Source organism: Antedon mediterranea, chromosome 4 (genome assembly GCF_964355755.1).
Source record: "Antedon mediterranea chromosome 4, ecAntMedi1.1, whole genome shotgun sequence".
Taxonomy (NCBI): domain Eukaryota; kingdom Metazoa; phylum Echinodermata; class Crinoidea; order Comatulida; family Antedonidae; genus Antedon; species Antedon mediterranea.
In genome coordinates, this window is record NC_092673.1 from 15,261,218 (window position 1) to 15,278,494 (window position 17,277).

The window sequence follows — 17,277 nt, forward strand, 5'->3', positions numbered from 1 at the left end:
AGCTGACGCTTTTGATTCGCGCGAACAAATTCGTCTAGTGGAAAATCGGCTTAAAGACGCGGCCCGAAAAAGTATTATTTAGCGATAATTAAATATTACGTACTATTTCACGCCATGTGACCCACACTCATCCAATCAAACGACATGAATTTATTTTGGTGTTATATAATTGGCTGCTCATAGACAAACAAACGAACACACTAGGGGTAATGACATAACTACTTTAAGGTAATTATTATTATCGCTACATGGCGCTGTTGACATGTTCACTGTCAAGGACACGTACGATGCTAAACTTGCAAAACGTCATATTTTGTTCATAGTGTCATTTACACAGTACTGAAAGCGTTACGTTTCAATGTCATTCCGAATAAATGAAGACGCGGCCATTAGATAACCCTTCATTATGCTATAAAAATGCATAATAATGCGATAAAAGATTTAAAAAGTAGGACAAACAGCATAATTTAGCACGTGCGTGTACGTCGCTCAACAAAGAACTCGCATTTTGTCGTTCGTTTTACCGTCTGGCTGGGGGTTTTCAGTTTGAAGGCCAGACATTGCCAAAAACCATCAACGTTTTTATTATATTTCCTCTGGTATTGTGTTACACTAGTATATTATCAATTATTCTGATTATCAGATGAGCTTAAAAAGGTTAGTGTCCTGTGTGGATCTAATATACTATTACTGTTTAATAGGAAAATAAATCGTTCAACCATACAACTGGATTTCATCCAAGCATATCGAATGAATTGTTGGATAAGAGCTGGTGTATATCAAAACACGGCAGCGCTTACAACTACTGTACATTAGTTGCATAGAGTTGTGGGTAAAAACAACCAATAGAAAATATCGGAAACACTCTGATAGGTAAGTCCTATGCTAATGTTGTTGATATTATCCTATTTACATATATCTCATCGTATATTGACTCTATATGTTGATCGTGTACAGTATTGATACTGTATTTCTTTCATACTGCGTAGCGTTGTCGTTGTTGCAAGTATTTTAATGCGCCACACATGGCTCTAGACAAAGAAACGAACATAATATGTAAGTAACATTATGGGTTTCATAGCATTGAAGCAGTAAACAAGATTTTTATTTAGACTCATGCGAGGTGAGAAGGTTAAGATATAGGCCTATACAGTTAGAGTACCATTTTAACTTTTCAGGAAGACGTTTTACCCAAAACTAAGAAGTACAGTAAGTGTTTTGACAAAAACTGAGAAGTAATAGCTTTACCCTACTAAAACTACGAAGTCATTGTATTGAGAGAGAGTAATTGTTTTGAACAACACTAAGAAGTAATGTTTTTGCCCCAAACTAAGAAATAATAGTTTTGCCTATGCCTAAAACTAAGAAGTAGTTGTTTTTATCCAAAACTAATAAGTAATAGGTAACTGTTTGCCCAAAACTAAAATGTAATTGTTTTGAACAAAACTATAAAGAAGTAATTGTTTTTTCTCAAAACTAAGAACTGTTTTAACAAAAACTGAGAAGTAATTGTTTTGCCTAAAATTAAGAATTATTTGCCCAAAACTAAGAAGTAGTTTTGCCTAAAACTATAAGAAGTAATTGTTTTGAACAAAACTAATAGGTTGTTTTGACCAAAACTAAGAAGTAATTGTTTTGAACAAAACTATAAAGAAGCCATTGTTTTTTCCCAAACTAAGAATTATTTTGCCAAATACTAAGAAGTACGGTAATTGTTTTTTCCCAAAACTAAGAAGGAATGGTTTTTCCCAGACTAAGACGGTGCTTTGTCCCAAACTAAGAAGTATAATTCAAACTGAAAGTAAAAATATAGTAGATTTTTGGGGGAGAAAGATGTTTTGCCCAAAACTGAAAAGCAACATTTTCAAATAAAAATGTAATATTTTAACATTGTATTACATATCGCGGCACCGTAGGTTTACGTTTATATTCGTATAAAGCGGTGAACGATAGGCCTTATTTACCCGGGAAACTAACTTACGGGAAATAACTAAGCCTGAGTTTAGTTTTTAGCCTGTTTACATATCTTTCTTTATGAAGCCTGATATATAAAGTGAAGTTTCCAATAAAGGTTAATACTATTAGAAATATTATTTACCTAAAACTAAGAAGTTATGACTGTTGGCTCGCAATGTATCTCGATATTTCTGGAAAACCATTACTGTAATGGCTTTACAGAGTTAACTGATAATTCAAATTTGAGTTCAATGTGAGTTTGATTAATTTTCATCCTTCTTAATACACATTGGTAGTTATTTTCTGTCATTTAAAAGATATATATTTTTGTTTAGTTTTCTGTCGATGCTCTTTTTCTATGTACAATAATATCCAATCTAATATTGTATTATATTAATTGCAATAACGATTATTTGAATGTGAATACTAGTAAACAAACACAACATCATTTCACAAACAATTGCCCTTCAAATCAATATTATATCAATAGAAATTATTTAAGTTAAGTAAATCACATTATGTTATTTTGGTTTGTTCTTTTTTGTTTGTACTAATGTTTGATCTGTTTTGTTAGGGTTACATGCTTAAAGCACTTGTGCTTATTTTGTATCCCGTCCCATTATCATATTATTTGTATTGTATTTGTATATGTTTTTATATTGATTATGGAATAAAAATGTCGATGATTGATTGAGTGATTGAAACGGGGATTGAAATCATAACGTAAACATCTAAAGTTATAATATTTAATATAATATTTTCTCCAAGGCCGATTTGAGACTCTAATATAGTACTCTTTTGTTTCACTTGTGAGTTTTGGTGACTTTTTTTGTAAGGGATGGGGAATATTGTAATTTACCTTTTATTGTCAACATAAGAATACCATAACGATTCACACTACGTGACTTCCACGTTGTAAAAAACAGTAACAGAGAAGGGTCTGTAATTTCAACTTACAGTATAATACAAAATTATTTCCAAGGATTTCTTACATCTCAAGGGATTAAAATCATTAAGTTCAAACTGGAGCACGTGATAAAATAGAAATCTCAAATTATACTGGTACTATTATACTGCACTGTTTAAATAATGTTTGTGATCAATTGATCAAATTGATTGAAATGGAACCGTATGTAAAGCTTGGTTACCACTAGGATTTGGCAAATCACGACGAGATGGATTACCGGAACTGTCGCTTGTGATTGATAAACTTATTTGCGTTGCGCGTACGACAGTTAAGCTTGGTTCCCACTAGAACGTAACGCAAGGACGTAAACGCAACCCAAGCGTTTTAACCAATGACAAGCGAAGGTATAGACAGTTAGCAATCACAAGCGAATAAGCCATCGCTTGTGATTGGTCAATTCACTTGCGTTGCGTTACGTCCTTGCGTTGCGTCGCTAGTGGGAACCACGCTTTAGCGTCGCGTCCTAGTTTAAGCAGCGGTCGTATACATACCTGCACAAATTTCAATTAATTCACTACCATCGTGTATAAAACTATTTTATACATGTGCTCATCCTTGTAACTGATTACCTTTTAAAATTAAATATCGTAACTACTAAGCCTGGAGGAGGGGGTTATATTAACCAAGTACCCTTACTATACTATTAAATCTCAAAATGTACACCCTACAGTCATATGTTCTAATTATATAGGCCGTTGTTATATATCTTATTTCCGGTTTCAATATATTCTATGTGATTTATTTAATTTAATTATGGAGGGAGGATTATTCCACTCTCTCATGCCGTATCCATTAATACGTATTCAATTTACAGCATATAACCTGTAAGATTGCCAAGCTATTTTTAGTAGGCCCTAAAGTTTGCATTTAAGAAACTACTGCTACGGGTATACTATAATGTTTTTATTAATTCCTTATTCAATCCAGGGAAGTGATTTTACCTTGACGTTACTATGAAATGTAACAACCAACCCTTTATCTATTAAAACAATGCTTTCATTGTCGCGAGTTCTGGCTTTACTTACCAGGCAGAGGAAACCATGCGCACAATGGTCACACATCGCGTGCACCGACGTAGCCACGTCTCGTCACACATCGCGTGCACCGACGTAGCTACGTCTCGTCACACATCGCGTGCACCGACGTAGCCACGTCTCGTCACACATCGCGTGCACCGACGTAGCCACGTCTCGTCACATATCGCGTGCACCGACGTAGCTCCGTCTCGTCAAAGTGGTACACGGTGTTAGTACCGCGATGCGCACTGGAATCCAATAGCTACGAATTTGTATAGACATTTGTGATGACATTGAACGAAAGAGAATAGACCTAGGTGATGTTAGTATAAGTGCACGTAACTGTAAACAAACTATAATCGTATCGTTACACTTTTTCTTGGGTCTGAATAGTTTTATTGCATAATTTAACTTTTCATCATTTCATATTTCTAAATTTCTTAACTTTTGCAGATATTTTTTAAATAAAACTAAGTTTCTATAACTACTAAAGCGGTTAAATACTATTATTACCCGGACTCCGTGATATATCATATTCTACGTTTCCTACGGTACTTTTTCCAGTATTTCTAAGTTGTTGGCCTTGCGTGGAATCAAAAACTCGTTTAGAAAATCTGCTGCATTAATTATTTCGCACCTGAGTACATCCGTATAACATCATTGAACGTCGTGTGAAACTATGATAGGCATACATGATTTATTGTTGCATGTCCAGCCAAATTTAAGGAAACATTTTTACCCCATTATAAGGGATATTTGTTACACAATACAGGAAGTAGTTACTAGCAGGTGGCCGTGGTGGTGTAGCATTTTTGACCTCATTATAATAATAATAATAATTATTATTATTACTGTATTATGTCATCTGCTTTAAAGATGTATTTTGCCGACACAATTTTTATTCTTATTCTGATAAATTTCACCGGAAACCTGCTGTCTTCCAGACAATAGGATTCCGGTTGACTTTTTCTCATTACAGTACGGTTTTATCAAGTAAATATATATTTGTTGTAAATAACTTCTTTTTTACTTAAGTTTTTTTTCCAGATGACAATCATCTTTAAGCGTTATTACAACAAGAATTCGTAATACTGAATGGGTAATCACCTAGATACACTTATTAAATAGGCCCATCAGTTTATTCAATAATATTAATAAGATTTCTTCGTACTCTATTTATTTTTTTTCCGTATTAATTTGGCAGAAATCTTTGATCTAAAATCAAAATCATACCTAGATCTTAAACAAGCCATGTAATCAAATCTCGTTGTAATTAAGAGGATATGCCAGATTTTATTTGACAGTTGTTCATCTTCAAAATGGATGTATGTCAATATAGGTAGGTGTACAGATGACTTTGTAGGCTTGAAACCTCCGCGGAAGTGTTATCTATTTAATTAGCTATTACAGTCAATTCAAGAAGGTTGGGACGAGATTGAAAATCCAGCGAATCTCTTTTTAATAACTCGTAAGTAAACTAAAGCATAGGTTCATTTATGACAGGTTTGGCATTTACATCGTAAATTATACTTTAATGGTCCTCTTACACTTTAACTTCTTTAAGGTCAAGTCGATAGAAAAAAAGAAAATGTGTCGTTATATTCTTTGTATATAGAATACACGTTTTTATTTAACAACAACATTGATGCTGGAATTTTTCTTTTGGAAATCAAAGCGAAACAGGAAACAAAAATCAAAAAGCCTGTTGCATGATTGAAGAGTGCGTATATGACTCTATTGCAAATTTATAAATCTATAATCCTTCCCCATTTAACGTATGCAATAGTAGGGGTTCCTTCTTCAGACCAAGTAAATTAAACTGACTTTATATCCTCCAGAAAAAAAGCACTACGAATTATATGCAAAGTCCACTATCAACATCCTTCCCAACCGCTATTTATACAAACCAACACATTAACTATATTCGATCTTTATGAAAAAAATTATGGCAATACTACTCTTCCAATTTTATAATAAACAGCTCCCAATTACGTTTGGCACTTACTTTCAAATAATTGAATCAACACATAATTATGATACCAGGAATAAAAAAAAACTATACCACTGTACTAAAAAGAACCAAAACAGATTATATGCTATAAGGGTGCCAAGACATGGAATAGCCTTGAAAACTCAGTAAGAGAAATAAAGAGTATAGGTCTATTTAAAAAAACAATTCATACTATTCTCCTCAACAAATATTCTAATACCTAAAATCACAACGTATTATGAACAAAATATTTATCATTATCGATTTCTTTTTTTTTAATGAATGATCTATTCTGGTCATAAATTTGATATTGTTATAATACTATTTTTTTTATTCCACTGTCATTTATGATTATTTCTTATTGTCTCTATTGTTTACATATATATTTACTTATTGTTATTGTTTTTATTGTAATTTTATTTATTTATCTTTCCAATTTTTAATTGTTACATAGGACATCACATTTTAAAGATGCCCGATTCAATCAATCAATATACAAATTTTGCTTATAACCATGTTCATTTGTAGGCCGTTGCCACAGTAATCTTCCTAAACACTGCTATTTTTAATACTTACAATATTATATATGTTTTTATCTTTTCCATTGATTGTAAACCTCAGTATTTTATTATTCAATTTCTGTTTCCAATAATAGTCAATATAAACAATTAATTTGTATTATTATCATTACTGTAAATATTCATTGTATATATTTTATAATTAATATTTATATTGGGTTTTTTGTGTAAACATCTACTGTAATATTATACCTTATTAATGTTACCATTATAAAAAATGTACGATTGATTGAATAAAGTTCACATATATAATACAGAATATTTGGAGTCTGATATAATAATACTGTAGTTATAGTATAGGTCTACATTTAAAAAGTAGGCCTAGCAAGTAGTTACCGTTCGGAAGCTTACATAAGAAAACAAAGTTTTTATATAATCAATTTTGTAGGCTAATTACAATGGCAGTAGTTTTATTTTTTATTTTTATTTATACAGGATTATACACAATCAAGTAGATATAGACTTGTTTTGCATTGTGGTCCTGTCGACAATAAAAAAGACTTTTAATTACAGTATTATACGTATACCCTATTAACAATTTTTCGGTTAATTATAATTATATACTGACAAATACGGTTTAAATAATATAGCAGCTCTGATAATACAATCATTCTTACAGTGGCATACAAACAACACTATTAGTTTGATTACTATTATTATTAATTATTACGGCGACCTATTTTCAATAACGAAAAGTGGGCATTGTTTACAAACAAATTTTAATTCACATCAAATTTCTTAATAATTTTCCGTGTTTTTAGTTTAATTTATAGGATTTTAATTATTTTCACTATAATTCAGAAACCTTGGACATTGAGTCGAAAACAATTGTCTTCCGCGTCCATGATGTACGATACCTAGTTACATAATTTGTGTGCAATTATTACTAATGGACGAAATGTACTGTAAACACAGGTGTATACGAACACAAACAACAATATTCGTGTCGATATTTCAATTTTACAAGACCCAACCCATCCCATGTATTATGTATTTGAAGTGCTAGGAGCGGCAGCCGCTTCCGGTCCATCACCTATCGTCCCAATAAATCTGCCATTAGAGAACTGGATGTTACAGAGAATGATGTGGTTTTGTACTTGTTTGTATCGTATTTTGCTGTTAGTCTCAGCGCAACACAATTTTCTGTATTTTACGTAAATGATATAATAATTAATGAAATTGAATTGTTTGCTGGTAGTAGCGTGGATACATGAACGATATACATTTACTTCATGTTTTCACGAAAATATTCTCAATGACTTTGCGCATGTGCAGTGATTAGAAACTTAGTAATGACTTTCATTTTCACAGGATAAAGTAAAGTTACACAAAGTAGAGTACGTTTATGTTGTAAAACGAGAGATAAAATCAACTTGGCTTAATGTAACTTAAAAAATCGAGCCTTAAGTCAGGCCGATGGCGGTACTAAATAATTGACTGGCGCTTTCATTACCATCGTACATTACCCTCCACTAAAACACGAAATGAGGTTATTATCAATGCCCTTTAATTGACGATGAAGTTTTAAAACGTCGTGCTATCTAATAATACCGTATTTCTGTTGATTCATAGGAATAAGTTTCAGTAATTCAGGGTCGACTTTCATCCGGATAAGTGTTCTTAAAGGTTGTGGAGGATCAGTTGGATTTTACACAGAAGCTAAGCAACACGTGTTAACACTAACAGAGCGATTGACAGCAGGGCGACAAAGATACTTTCCAGAATGGAGGAAGGCGACTGGGATGATCTCTACGGTGGGAGCTGGTTGGAAAGCATCTTTGAACAATTCAGTAAGTCATTTTAGCATGCTTCTATGCATTGCTTTATATTTAATTTTACATTGTGCCATGAAACAGAACGTAATTAACTCAATTATTAATATAGTAAATATTATTCGAAACGGGGTAACAAGAAAGTGGAACGTTACCAACCAAAACAATTAGGCTTAAATTAACTGAAAACATTCCACCTATTACACAAAGATAAATTCACAAGTATCTACTCGGTTCGAATCCAATAAGGGTCCCTATGAAATAAGTTGCCCCTACACACAACGTGATATTTGAACACTACATCTGCAGTCATTACGATACGAGGGTTTGGTTGTCTTTTGGTCAATTCTATTGACTCTTCTGCAATGAACACTCCATTTTTATTCAGACCGGTTTGTTAGGAGGCCTCCGTTTCCGTTGTTTGAATGAAATACTATATTAAAATCAAAGTATAACCAGATGACCTTTCCGATTGGGAAGGATATACCGTATTATCCATATATACCTATTGTCATTAATGATCTTCAAGTAATAATATTTTGGTTAAAACAACAATGGTAACTTTAATGACACAATTAAGATACTATTCATGCCGAATAGTGCGCAATCTAATGGACCGCATAGAACACAACAAGTGGGAATTTCAAAAGGATTCGATCTTTGAATTAAAATACAAATTAAAGACAAAACGCAATTTAATAAACAACTTACGAAAACTGGCTTATACTTTATACAGTTGGTATTTTTTGTTAACAATAATTCGTTTTCTTTTTTAGGTTATTTTGATTATTACCACAGTTTCAATGGATCGATGGATTACGGGTATTCTGATTATGAAATTGTTCTTGCTCAAGCCCCTGCCTACAATGTAATCTACATCATAACGTTCTTGATATCTGTGCCGGGAAACCTGTGTATGGTGCTCTCTGTGTGGCGTAACAAAGCTCTACATACTGCGGTCTGGTACATGCTCGCTACCATTTCGATGCTTCAAGTTGTTCAGAATATCGCCATCCCTTTCTTTTTAGTTCATGTGAAGAAAGTCACGTGGTCTTTTGGACTGTCACTCTGTAAAATGGTTCCGTTCGTCAGCTCAGTACCATATACATATACTGGTCTTGGACTGTCTGCTATTTGCATTATGAGGTAATAAATAAATAAATAAATAACCAACAAATCCGCAATTTGGCGTATTAAACATTTTTTCAGACTCTTGGTACTATCTACCTTTCGTGTATCATTTATGCATGCACAATCTAAACTATTCCACATGTTATATACCGATAACATGAGCCCTAAACCTTCAACCTTCTCATGATACAGGCGGCATTGTGATACACATTATATTATTCGTATATCTAGATGACTGTCAATAGTCGGTTAAGATCTACTTAGAGACAGTTGCAGAATAAAGTGTGAATTACGACAATGTCTATGGTACTGGATAAATATTTAGAGATAGTATTCTAAACAATATTAACATTATTTGTTCTTTTTAGGTTACTTTCTCATACAATAATGAAGCGAAGTTTTCGGGAAAACCCGGTGTTCATGACTGTTGTTTTCTCCAGCATCTCTGGTTTCGCATCCATCGTTGTCAATTGTCCAGTGCCAATTTACCACGTAAGTTTAATATTTTTAGGGCTGTATCTTAATAACACAAAAGTATACCGTGCACAATTAAACATTGAGAAGGTACTGTGTATTACCTCAGGGAAATTACATACCTTAATATAGGCCTACCAGTTCTATTTTTATAATTCATCAGTACCACATAATGCAATCGGATGTTTTTAAAGAAGTATAAGTCTAGTTACGTTCAATAAAAAGTAGTTCACACGCTATACAGTAATACATTTGACTTAAATAAGACCAGGAAGCATTTATAATGTGACTTTTGTTGGCGCCTTCCCTTCGTTAATTCTTTTGAAGTGATTGGATGGGGGTAGAAATGGCGCTATGGATTGTAACTTTTGGCTAAATTTATTTTTAATGCATCGAGTTCAGATATTATAGTAAACTGTTTTCCTCTTATAGGCAACAGAAAGAAAATGGAATCTGAAAACAAACCTCGCATATTGACTTTAATAATTATTCTTTTTTATATTATTATGAGTAACACAAATCCTTTTATCTTTTTATAGCGTATTCATACTTTCCATAGTTTCACATTTTGTGGATCAGAATTTCCATCTGCACATGCGCATATGGTATTCTACGTATCACATTTCATAGTGGGTTTTGGAATACCAGTTTTTATCATCTGGTCAATAAACCCCATCATGTTTTGCCTTCGACGAGCATTCTTCGCACCAAACTCGACGGAGACCGTCACATATCTTCGGCAGCATTACGACAAGGCGCTGTTTCATGGTAATGGATGTACGGAAAACGGAGGGCATGTGATGAAAGAGGAAATCAATGACAACCACGATCACATCGTTATAAAACACGACTTGCCACTTATCGTAGGGACTGTAGATGTTAATGAAGATCTGAAGCGTGAAAATAAGGTAGGTTAAAAAGATCACCTTTTCTTGTCGCATGAAGAGCTTCTTTAGATGAATTACATTAACTAATCAATCGACACGAAATTTCGTATAATTTGTCGTATAGGCATACAGTGGTGTTTAAAGGTTACTCTCCTCTTTCTTCTTCATTACCAATAATTATCGGCCAGCTAGCTTCGTTAATTTATTTTGCTCCTGGGAAAACAAGTAGCTTTGTCTTTCCAAAAGTAGATACAAATAGGTAAATCCTGGATACACCACCACACGTAACATAATCATTTGAGTAGGCCTACATTATATCTAAAGACAAATTACTGAAAAAATGACAATGCTGTGCCTCCAGCCCCATAGAACATTGTTTGGAATAAACACCCCCTCAAATAAACGCCCGGTCACATGCATTACTATTTATATTTGTAATAGAATTCATCGACTTCCAGTATTTTGATAGATTTTTTACTGTATTTTATCACTCACTGGTATTAATGTTATTGTAATTTTTTTCATATATAGGGAGAATTTATTTGATTATATATGTTATCAAATTACATCCAAAAAACATAAATGCTTCCCTCGAATAAACGTCCTGGGCGTTTATTCGGGGGACGCAAAAGGCTAAATCAAAACCGTAAAAGTAAAACAGCTAGACAAATTTGCAAAGTACATAATATATTTATACAGTATATACATTAATCAATAATTCCTTATATTTATATTATATTTTACTAGAACATGATGAAATAATAACATTTTATCATTTCAGGTGACTCTTCTATTATTCCTGTTGAGTTTATTCTTTACTCTGTTGCTTGCTCCTCTCTATTGTCTGTTGTTCTTGCATATCTTCTCTTCTAACATCCTTCACGACGATGTATACAGGGCGTCTACTGCATCACACATGATCCACATATTCTACCCAGCATCCATTCCGTTGGTGAGTTTCGCATGTTCAGCTCCACTTCGTCATGGGATTATCAAACCAATCCGAGCTGTTGTTCCTAGAAGCAACACCTACTCGAAAGTATAATTTGTGACATTTAGTGACAAAAATTATCACTAATCAAGCGTGGTTTATATAGAGCCATTTGGAATTATCAAATCAATATCTCTCAAAAGTAGATATACTATGACAGAATAGACACAGTCATCTTCACAGTCTTTCCATTTGGACTTATCAAACTAATCCGAGACTAATGACTGTCATGCCTAATGTACTATTCATTATTGTGCAGTAATTGTATATTTTGTGATCCTAAAGACCATCATTCTGTGTCGTACAACTGAGTCGTCTGATTCGTCTCGTCGGTAGAAAATTAAACATGTTTAAAAGCCGATTTCCCACTAGGCGAATTAAGATAGGCAGTGTTTGCCATATGTTTCATAATATTTGTAATTTTTATTGTGCTACACGATTTGGTTGAAAATAAGCATTTTCTTATCAGTGGGGGATAGTTCAAATTACATGTAAAATGTGTATTCTTTTGTCACAAATGTTGTAAATAGAGAGGCAATTTTTAAGAAGTTAGGAAAAATAAACGTTAAATGTTAAAAAATCAGGTGACAAAATATAGATAAAATAACTTTAATTTTACGTTTCTCCTGGTTTTAAAATCAGACTTTTAATTTCGTTTTATACCAAAATTATCCACTGTATACCCACCATCTTTTTCTGCACGTTTTAACTTTCTTGGGAGTCATCGGATATCGTTTTTCACCAATTTTTCTACCTAACTATCTGTCTGACTTTTATACCAGAATTTTGTATTGGCATTTTTAGGGAAATTCATGATTGTTCGTCATGTTTTCTGTTACAGATATTTGTTTTATGTACATTTAACTAAATATTATATTAAAGGCAAGCCTGTACCTGAGCTTTAAGAATCTGAAATTCGTTTCGATTTTGTGTAGGCCTAGTGCATGCGCGCGTCTGAACGTTGTGTGTCACAAAAGTGAGTGAAATCATGTACTCAGTTTGAAAACATTAATTCTAAACCGCCCGGTGATATACTTTAGAATTAATGTTCTTTGCCTGATTTGTTTATATATATAAAAGTATCTCTTTGGAGATCCCGCCTCGTGAATAAAAATACTGTAAGATGAGGGCGTATCAATTTGATCTCTGGTGCGCGTGCGTACAACTGAGGACTAGTGCTGTTCCGTCGTACCACGCCGAGAATGTTAAAGAGTCGCTATCCAATCGAGTTCGAACAATACCATGAAAGCCCCAGTGGTCTAATGGTTAGGACATCTGCATATCAAGCAGGCGGTCCGAGTTCGAGTCTCGGTGGGGGCGACTTTTTCTCATTCTCACAGATTTCCTCATCTTTATCGTTTCAAATTATATATATATATATATATATATATATATAAATCATACTGTAAATTATAGAAACAGTGCTCATATTCGGAACATGATCTCATAATCGCGTCGAGCATAGCTCATTGGCGAAAGTTCCGTATTTTTTAGTTGTCAGAATAAAATGTCTCTGGCGGGATTCGAACCTGCAACCTCTCGCTTACAGGGCGAGTATCATACCACTAGACCACAGAGCCATGTATGGTATTATCACAGATTTTCACCCACCAGATACATTCTCTCATACAACAAACGCCCTCACAATCAGTGGAGGCTTAACAAGTCAGAATAAATTCCAACTTTAATTCGCAACGGTTTTTTAAATAATATTGTGTATATGTAAATCAATGATGTTACACAGTGCTACGCAACATCATTGATTTATATATATATATATATATATATATATATATATATATATATATATATATATATATATATATATATATATATATATATATATATATATATATATATATATATATATATATATATATATATATATATATATATATATATATATATATATAAACAAATCAGGCAAAGAACATTAATTCTAAACCGCCCGGTGATATACTGAAATTTAATTAATTAAGTTGAAACGATAAAGATGAGGAAATCTGTGAGAATGAGAAAAAGTCGCCCCAACCGAGACTCGAACTCGGACCGCCTGCTTGATATGCAGATGTCCTATATATATATATATAAATCCAAAGGCAAATTACTGAAAAAAATGACAATGCTGTGGGTATCAGTGGCTGGATCTCAAAGGAGATACAAAAAAAAAAGCGAAAAGCTAAATCAAAACGATAAAGTAAAGAGCCAGAAAAGTTAGCAGAGCTATATATATATATATATATATATATAAGTGTTCTTATTTTAGTGTAGATTTGTATATTTGGTTAGATAATAATAGTGGCTGTTTTGATGAATTCGATGGAGTGTATGGGGGGCGCTAAACAAACAAACAGACGCCCTCAATGAATATACTTGTATCTGAGACATTGTTGTCTCGCATGTACAGTTTGTAAGGTAATTTTGTCGTTGTAGTTTTTTTTTAAATGCATGGAAAAAGTACAAAGAATAAGTAAATCTGCTAAAAAGATGATAGGAAACGATATTAAGAAATCAGACGAAGTTGTTAACAACTCACTTACAAATAAACTTAACGTTATTATGTCAGATGTAAGCCACCCCCTTAACCAGTACATTACGTTAAGCCGGTCTGGGCGCATTACATATCCTTGCTGGAACACTGAACGTCTACGTAGATCCTTTCTCCCATCTGCTATGAGGCATTTTAATTTAATGTGGAAACGATAACCGCTATAAGTATTTTAGCAGTACCTTAAACTCGATTTGTACTTGTTATGTCCTCTTTTAACTATTTTATATAACATCTTGTTCTCAGTTTTATGTAATTTTATACTTTTTTTTACTGTTTGTGCGACAATGTTTTATTTATTGTGTGTACTTTCAGCCAAAGTTTCAAGCCATTCATGAGTTTGACAATAAAGTTTATTGAATTTAATTTAATTTAAATTTATAATTGCTATTTCAGAATTTATATTTACTTTTTTATTCGGTAATTATGATATGAAAATTTACCATTTTTTGATATATTGTGAATGAGCTGTTTTGTAAGTATGTTTCAATAAAATAACACTCAATGTAAAGTTCAATTTTGATTTTTTTTTGTTTGTAATCGCGTACAATAAAAATATAGCCTTTTCTCCACTTTATTTTCTTATTTTCCAGTATTTACATTCCGGAAATTACAATGTCATAACAGAGCATTGGTAATGTTCAGCATTTAATTTCGCAAAATATTTAAAAATACTAGATCCGCCATTTTCATTCTAATTATTGTCATAATTGTTTTAGAACTATGTGTGTATTTTTGTTTTTTATTTAATCAATTCAACTGGAAGCATATCATATATATGTACACGCCCTCAACGTGAACATTTTAACTAAACTTTTTTTCAACTGAAACAAATCGTTTCGCGTTTTATATCTGCTGCCACCTACCCTACTTACTTAAACAGTATGTCGGACAACTTTGATATTATGATTTCATGTAAATATTATACTAAATTAATGGTGATTAAATCATGATGATGATGATGATCATAGAGTGGTTTTCATGATATTGACTACCATTGAGATTACAGCAACAATTTTAAAAAGTAGAGTACACGGTCTTCAATCCAACGTTATTTATCCAAGGAGGCCCAGATCACCGGGAGTGGTGGCTGTTTATTCCTGAAGCCGCAGGCACATAAAACTTACTGGCACAATTTTAATTTACGATCTAAGCATACGTTGAGCATCGCGATATCTGTGAAAATTGACCCAACACAAACCGTTATAAATACAATACACTATCATGTATAACAAGCATAGGTAAGTTAAATTACAAATGACAGGTTTTCGGATCTTATATCTACCTCTCTCACTCAGCGTTATGATGTTTACGTCATGTGTATATGTAATATCCGCTTTCGTGTATTTAATATCCACGGCAAGTAATTTAGTTGTTCATATCTATTGTTTTGTCATCCAGTACTATTATGGCAAGTTATTGATCATGGTATTCAAGTAATAACATAGTCATTAGAGATGATAATTACGTTTAATAATGACTGTTTAGCTTCAGTTGAAAGTATAATAGACATCAGAATTATTGAAAAGATGGTCATTAAGTCTTAAGTGGACGGCACCAGTTCGTTTTTCGAGTTAATACTAACACAAGACGACGTTACAGTGTTTTTCTAAGTGTTGTGGAGTAATAACACGGAGTGTCTGCTTTAAACTAGCTGACTTGTGTAATTAATACTTAAGGGCCTTTAGTTACATTCGATCAAAGTAAATTGTTAAAACGAACCAGCAGATCTCAGAACAATTAATTGCAACTACGTACTATGACTACTATCAATATACTCGATTTACACACAACACAATATAAAATGTTATCATTGTATGATTATGATTTACAGTTAAATATGTAATCAAATGTAATGAATGCATAAAATATAGTTTTATAGCAACACGAAATAAAATTCACTATAGTTGTGATGTTTCAAAAATACGTATAAAAAGGATTTTATTGATTAATTAATAACGTCAAATTCTTTGCGTCAGGGAGTTTTTTACTTCATACGAAGTACATAATTGCGAAAGATTGGCGTGCCACGAACATATAGCATAGACAGCAGGATTTCAGAGATGTATGAGCGACCCGACTGTCATTCTTGGAGTTTAAAGTTACAAACGCCAGTCTAGTGATCTGTGGGACCATGGGTTGGAGTACAATCCTAAAAAATCTTCATAATGTAGGCCTATAGCATAAACGTTTTCTTTTTTACACCTGAATAAGTGAATAACGTACAATTACGTCAGAGCAGGGCAAATATATGACTTAGTTATATGGATATTTCATGAATTATGAATAATCATTATAATAAAGCAATGACCTAGCGGCTTATTTAGCCTTTTACACAGATATTATGTGAAGATCTTTTAAATAATTTAATGCATTAAATTGAATTATGCTTCAGTATACGATTTAGGCCTAACTCAACAGAAATAATAATAACAGAAACACATACTCAAAACGAAACCCATTGTCGCAATTAGTGGTTTTTGCTAAATTTTGTTTTTTTTATAAGCGATATTTATTTGAATAAACGCCCCGCTTTGAAGAAACGCCTCTCTCGAATAAACTATTTGTACTAGAATTTATTCTTTGACTACCAATTTACCAATTCTTTAATACCAAACTCCCTGTGACAATGTCTAATCTACTAAGTCATCATACAAAATCACACAAGTACTATTTACGTATCGACAATAAATTTCAGCATCTTTATGTACCTCCTTTTAGACTGAAAATTTCCGAATATTTTGTTTCTGTTTCAGGACCGCGAATCTGGAATGATCTTGATGATAAACTAAAGCATTTTAAATCTCTTTATACTTTTTGTAAAAATTAAAAAAAATATCTTATTTCTTTATACTAATTTTAATTTTATTATGATTGTAGTACACTGAAAGTATCTATTTTTATTTTATCGTTTTTGTTTTTATTTATTATTTTATGTAGTAAATTGTATTAGTTTAAATGTATGTG

The 17,277-nt window shown here is 32.6% G+C and overlaps 1 protein-coding gene and 1 non-coding gene across 3 annotated transcripts; one reads left to right on the plus strand and one right to left on the minus strand.

Moving 5' to 3' along the window:
• The first annotated feature begins 747 nt into the window (after positions 1 to 747).
• Positions 748 to 13,139, plus strand: LOC140048028 (uncharacterized). Of its 2 annotated transcripts, XM_072093036.1 has the most exons (7): positions 748 to 873; positions 8,080 to 8,297; positions 9,056 to 9,101; positions 9,308 to 9,425; positions 9,779 to 9,902; positions 10,424 to 10,792; positions 11,553 to 13,138. In XM_072093036.1, the coding sequence occupies exons 2-7, from the start codon at positions 8,250 to 8,252 to the stop codon at positions 11,814 to 11,816; spliced, it is 969 nt and encodes a 322-aa protein (XP_071949137.1). In that variant the 5' UTR covers positions 748 to 873; positions 8,080 to 8,249; the 3' UTR covers positions 11,817 to 13,138. The 2 variants fall into 2 exon arrangements, with proteins under 2 accessions (XP_071949137.1, XP_071949136.1); XM_072093035.1 differs by having other exon boundaries at positions 9,056 to 9,425; positions 11,553 to 13,139.
• A 131-nt stretch (positions 13,140 to 13,270) lies between these two features.
• Trnat-ugu (transfer RNA threonine (anticodon UGU)) lies at positions 13,271 to 13,342 on the minus strand. Its single transcript has one exon. It is a non-coding gene; the product is annotated as a tRNA-Thr (tRNA).
• Between the last annotated feature and the right edge of the window lie 3,935 nt (positions 13,343 to 17,277).

Excerpts from the sequence above, each read along its gene's own strand:
- LOC140048028 (XM_072093035.1), top strand. The coding sequence starts at position 8,231 with ATGGAGGAAGGCGACTGGGATGATCTCTACGGTGGGAGCTGGTTGGAA. Across the intron at positions 9,426-9,778 it reads TCTGCTATTTGCATTATGAG|GTTACTTTCTCATACAATAA; the intron begins GTAATAAATAAA and ends TGTTCTTTTTAG. Across the intron at positions 10,793-11,552 it reads ATCTGAAGCGTGAAAATAAG|GTGACTCTTCTATTATTCCT; the intron begins GTAGGTTAAAAA and ends TTATCATTTCAG.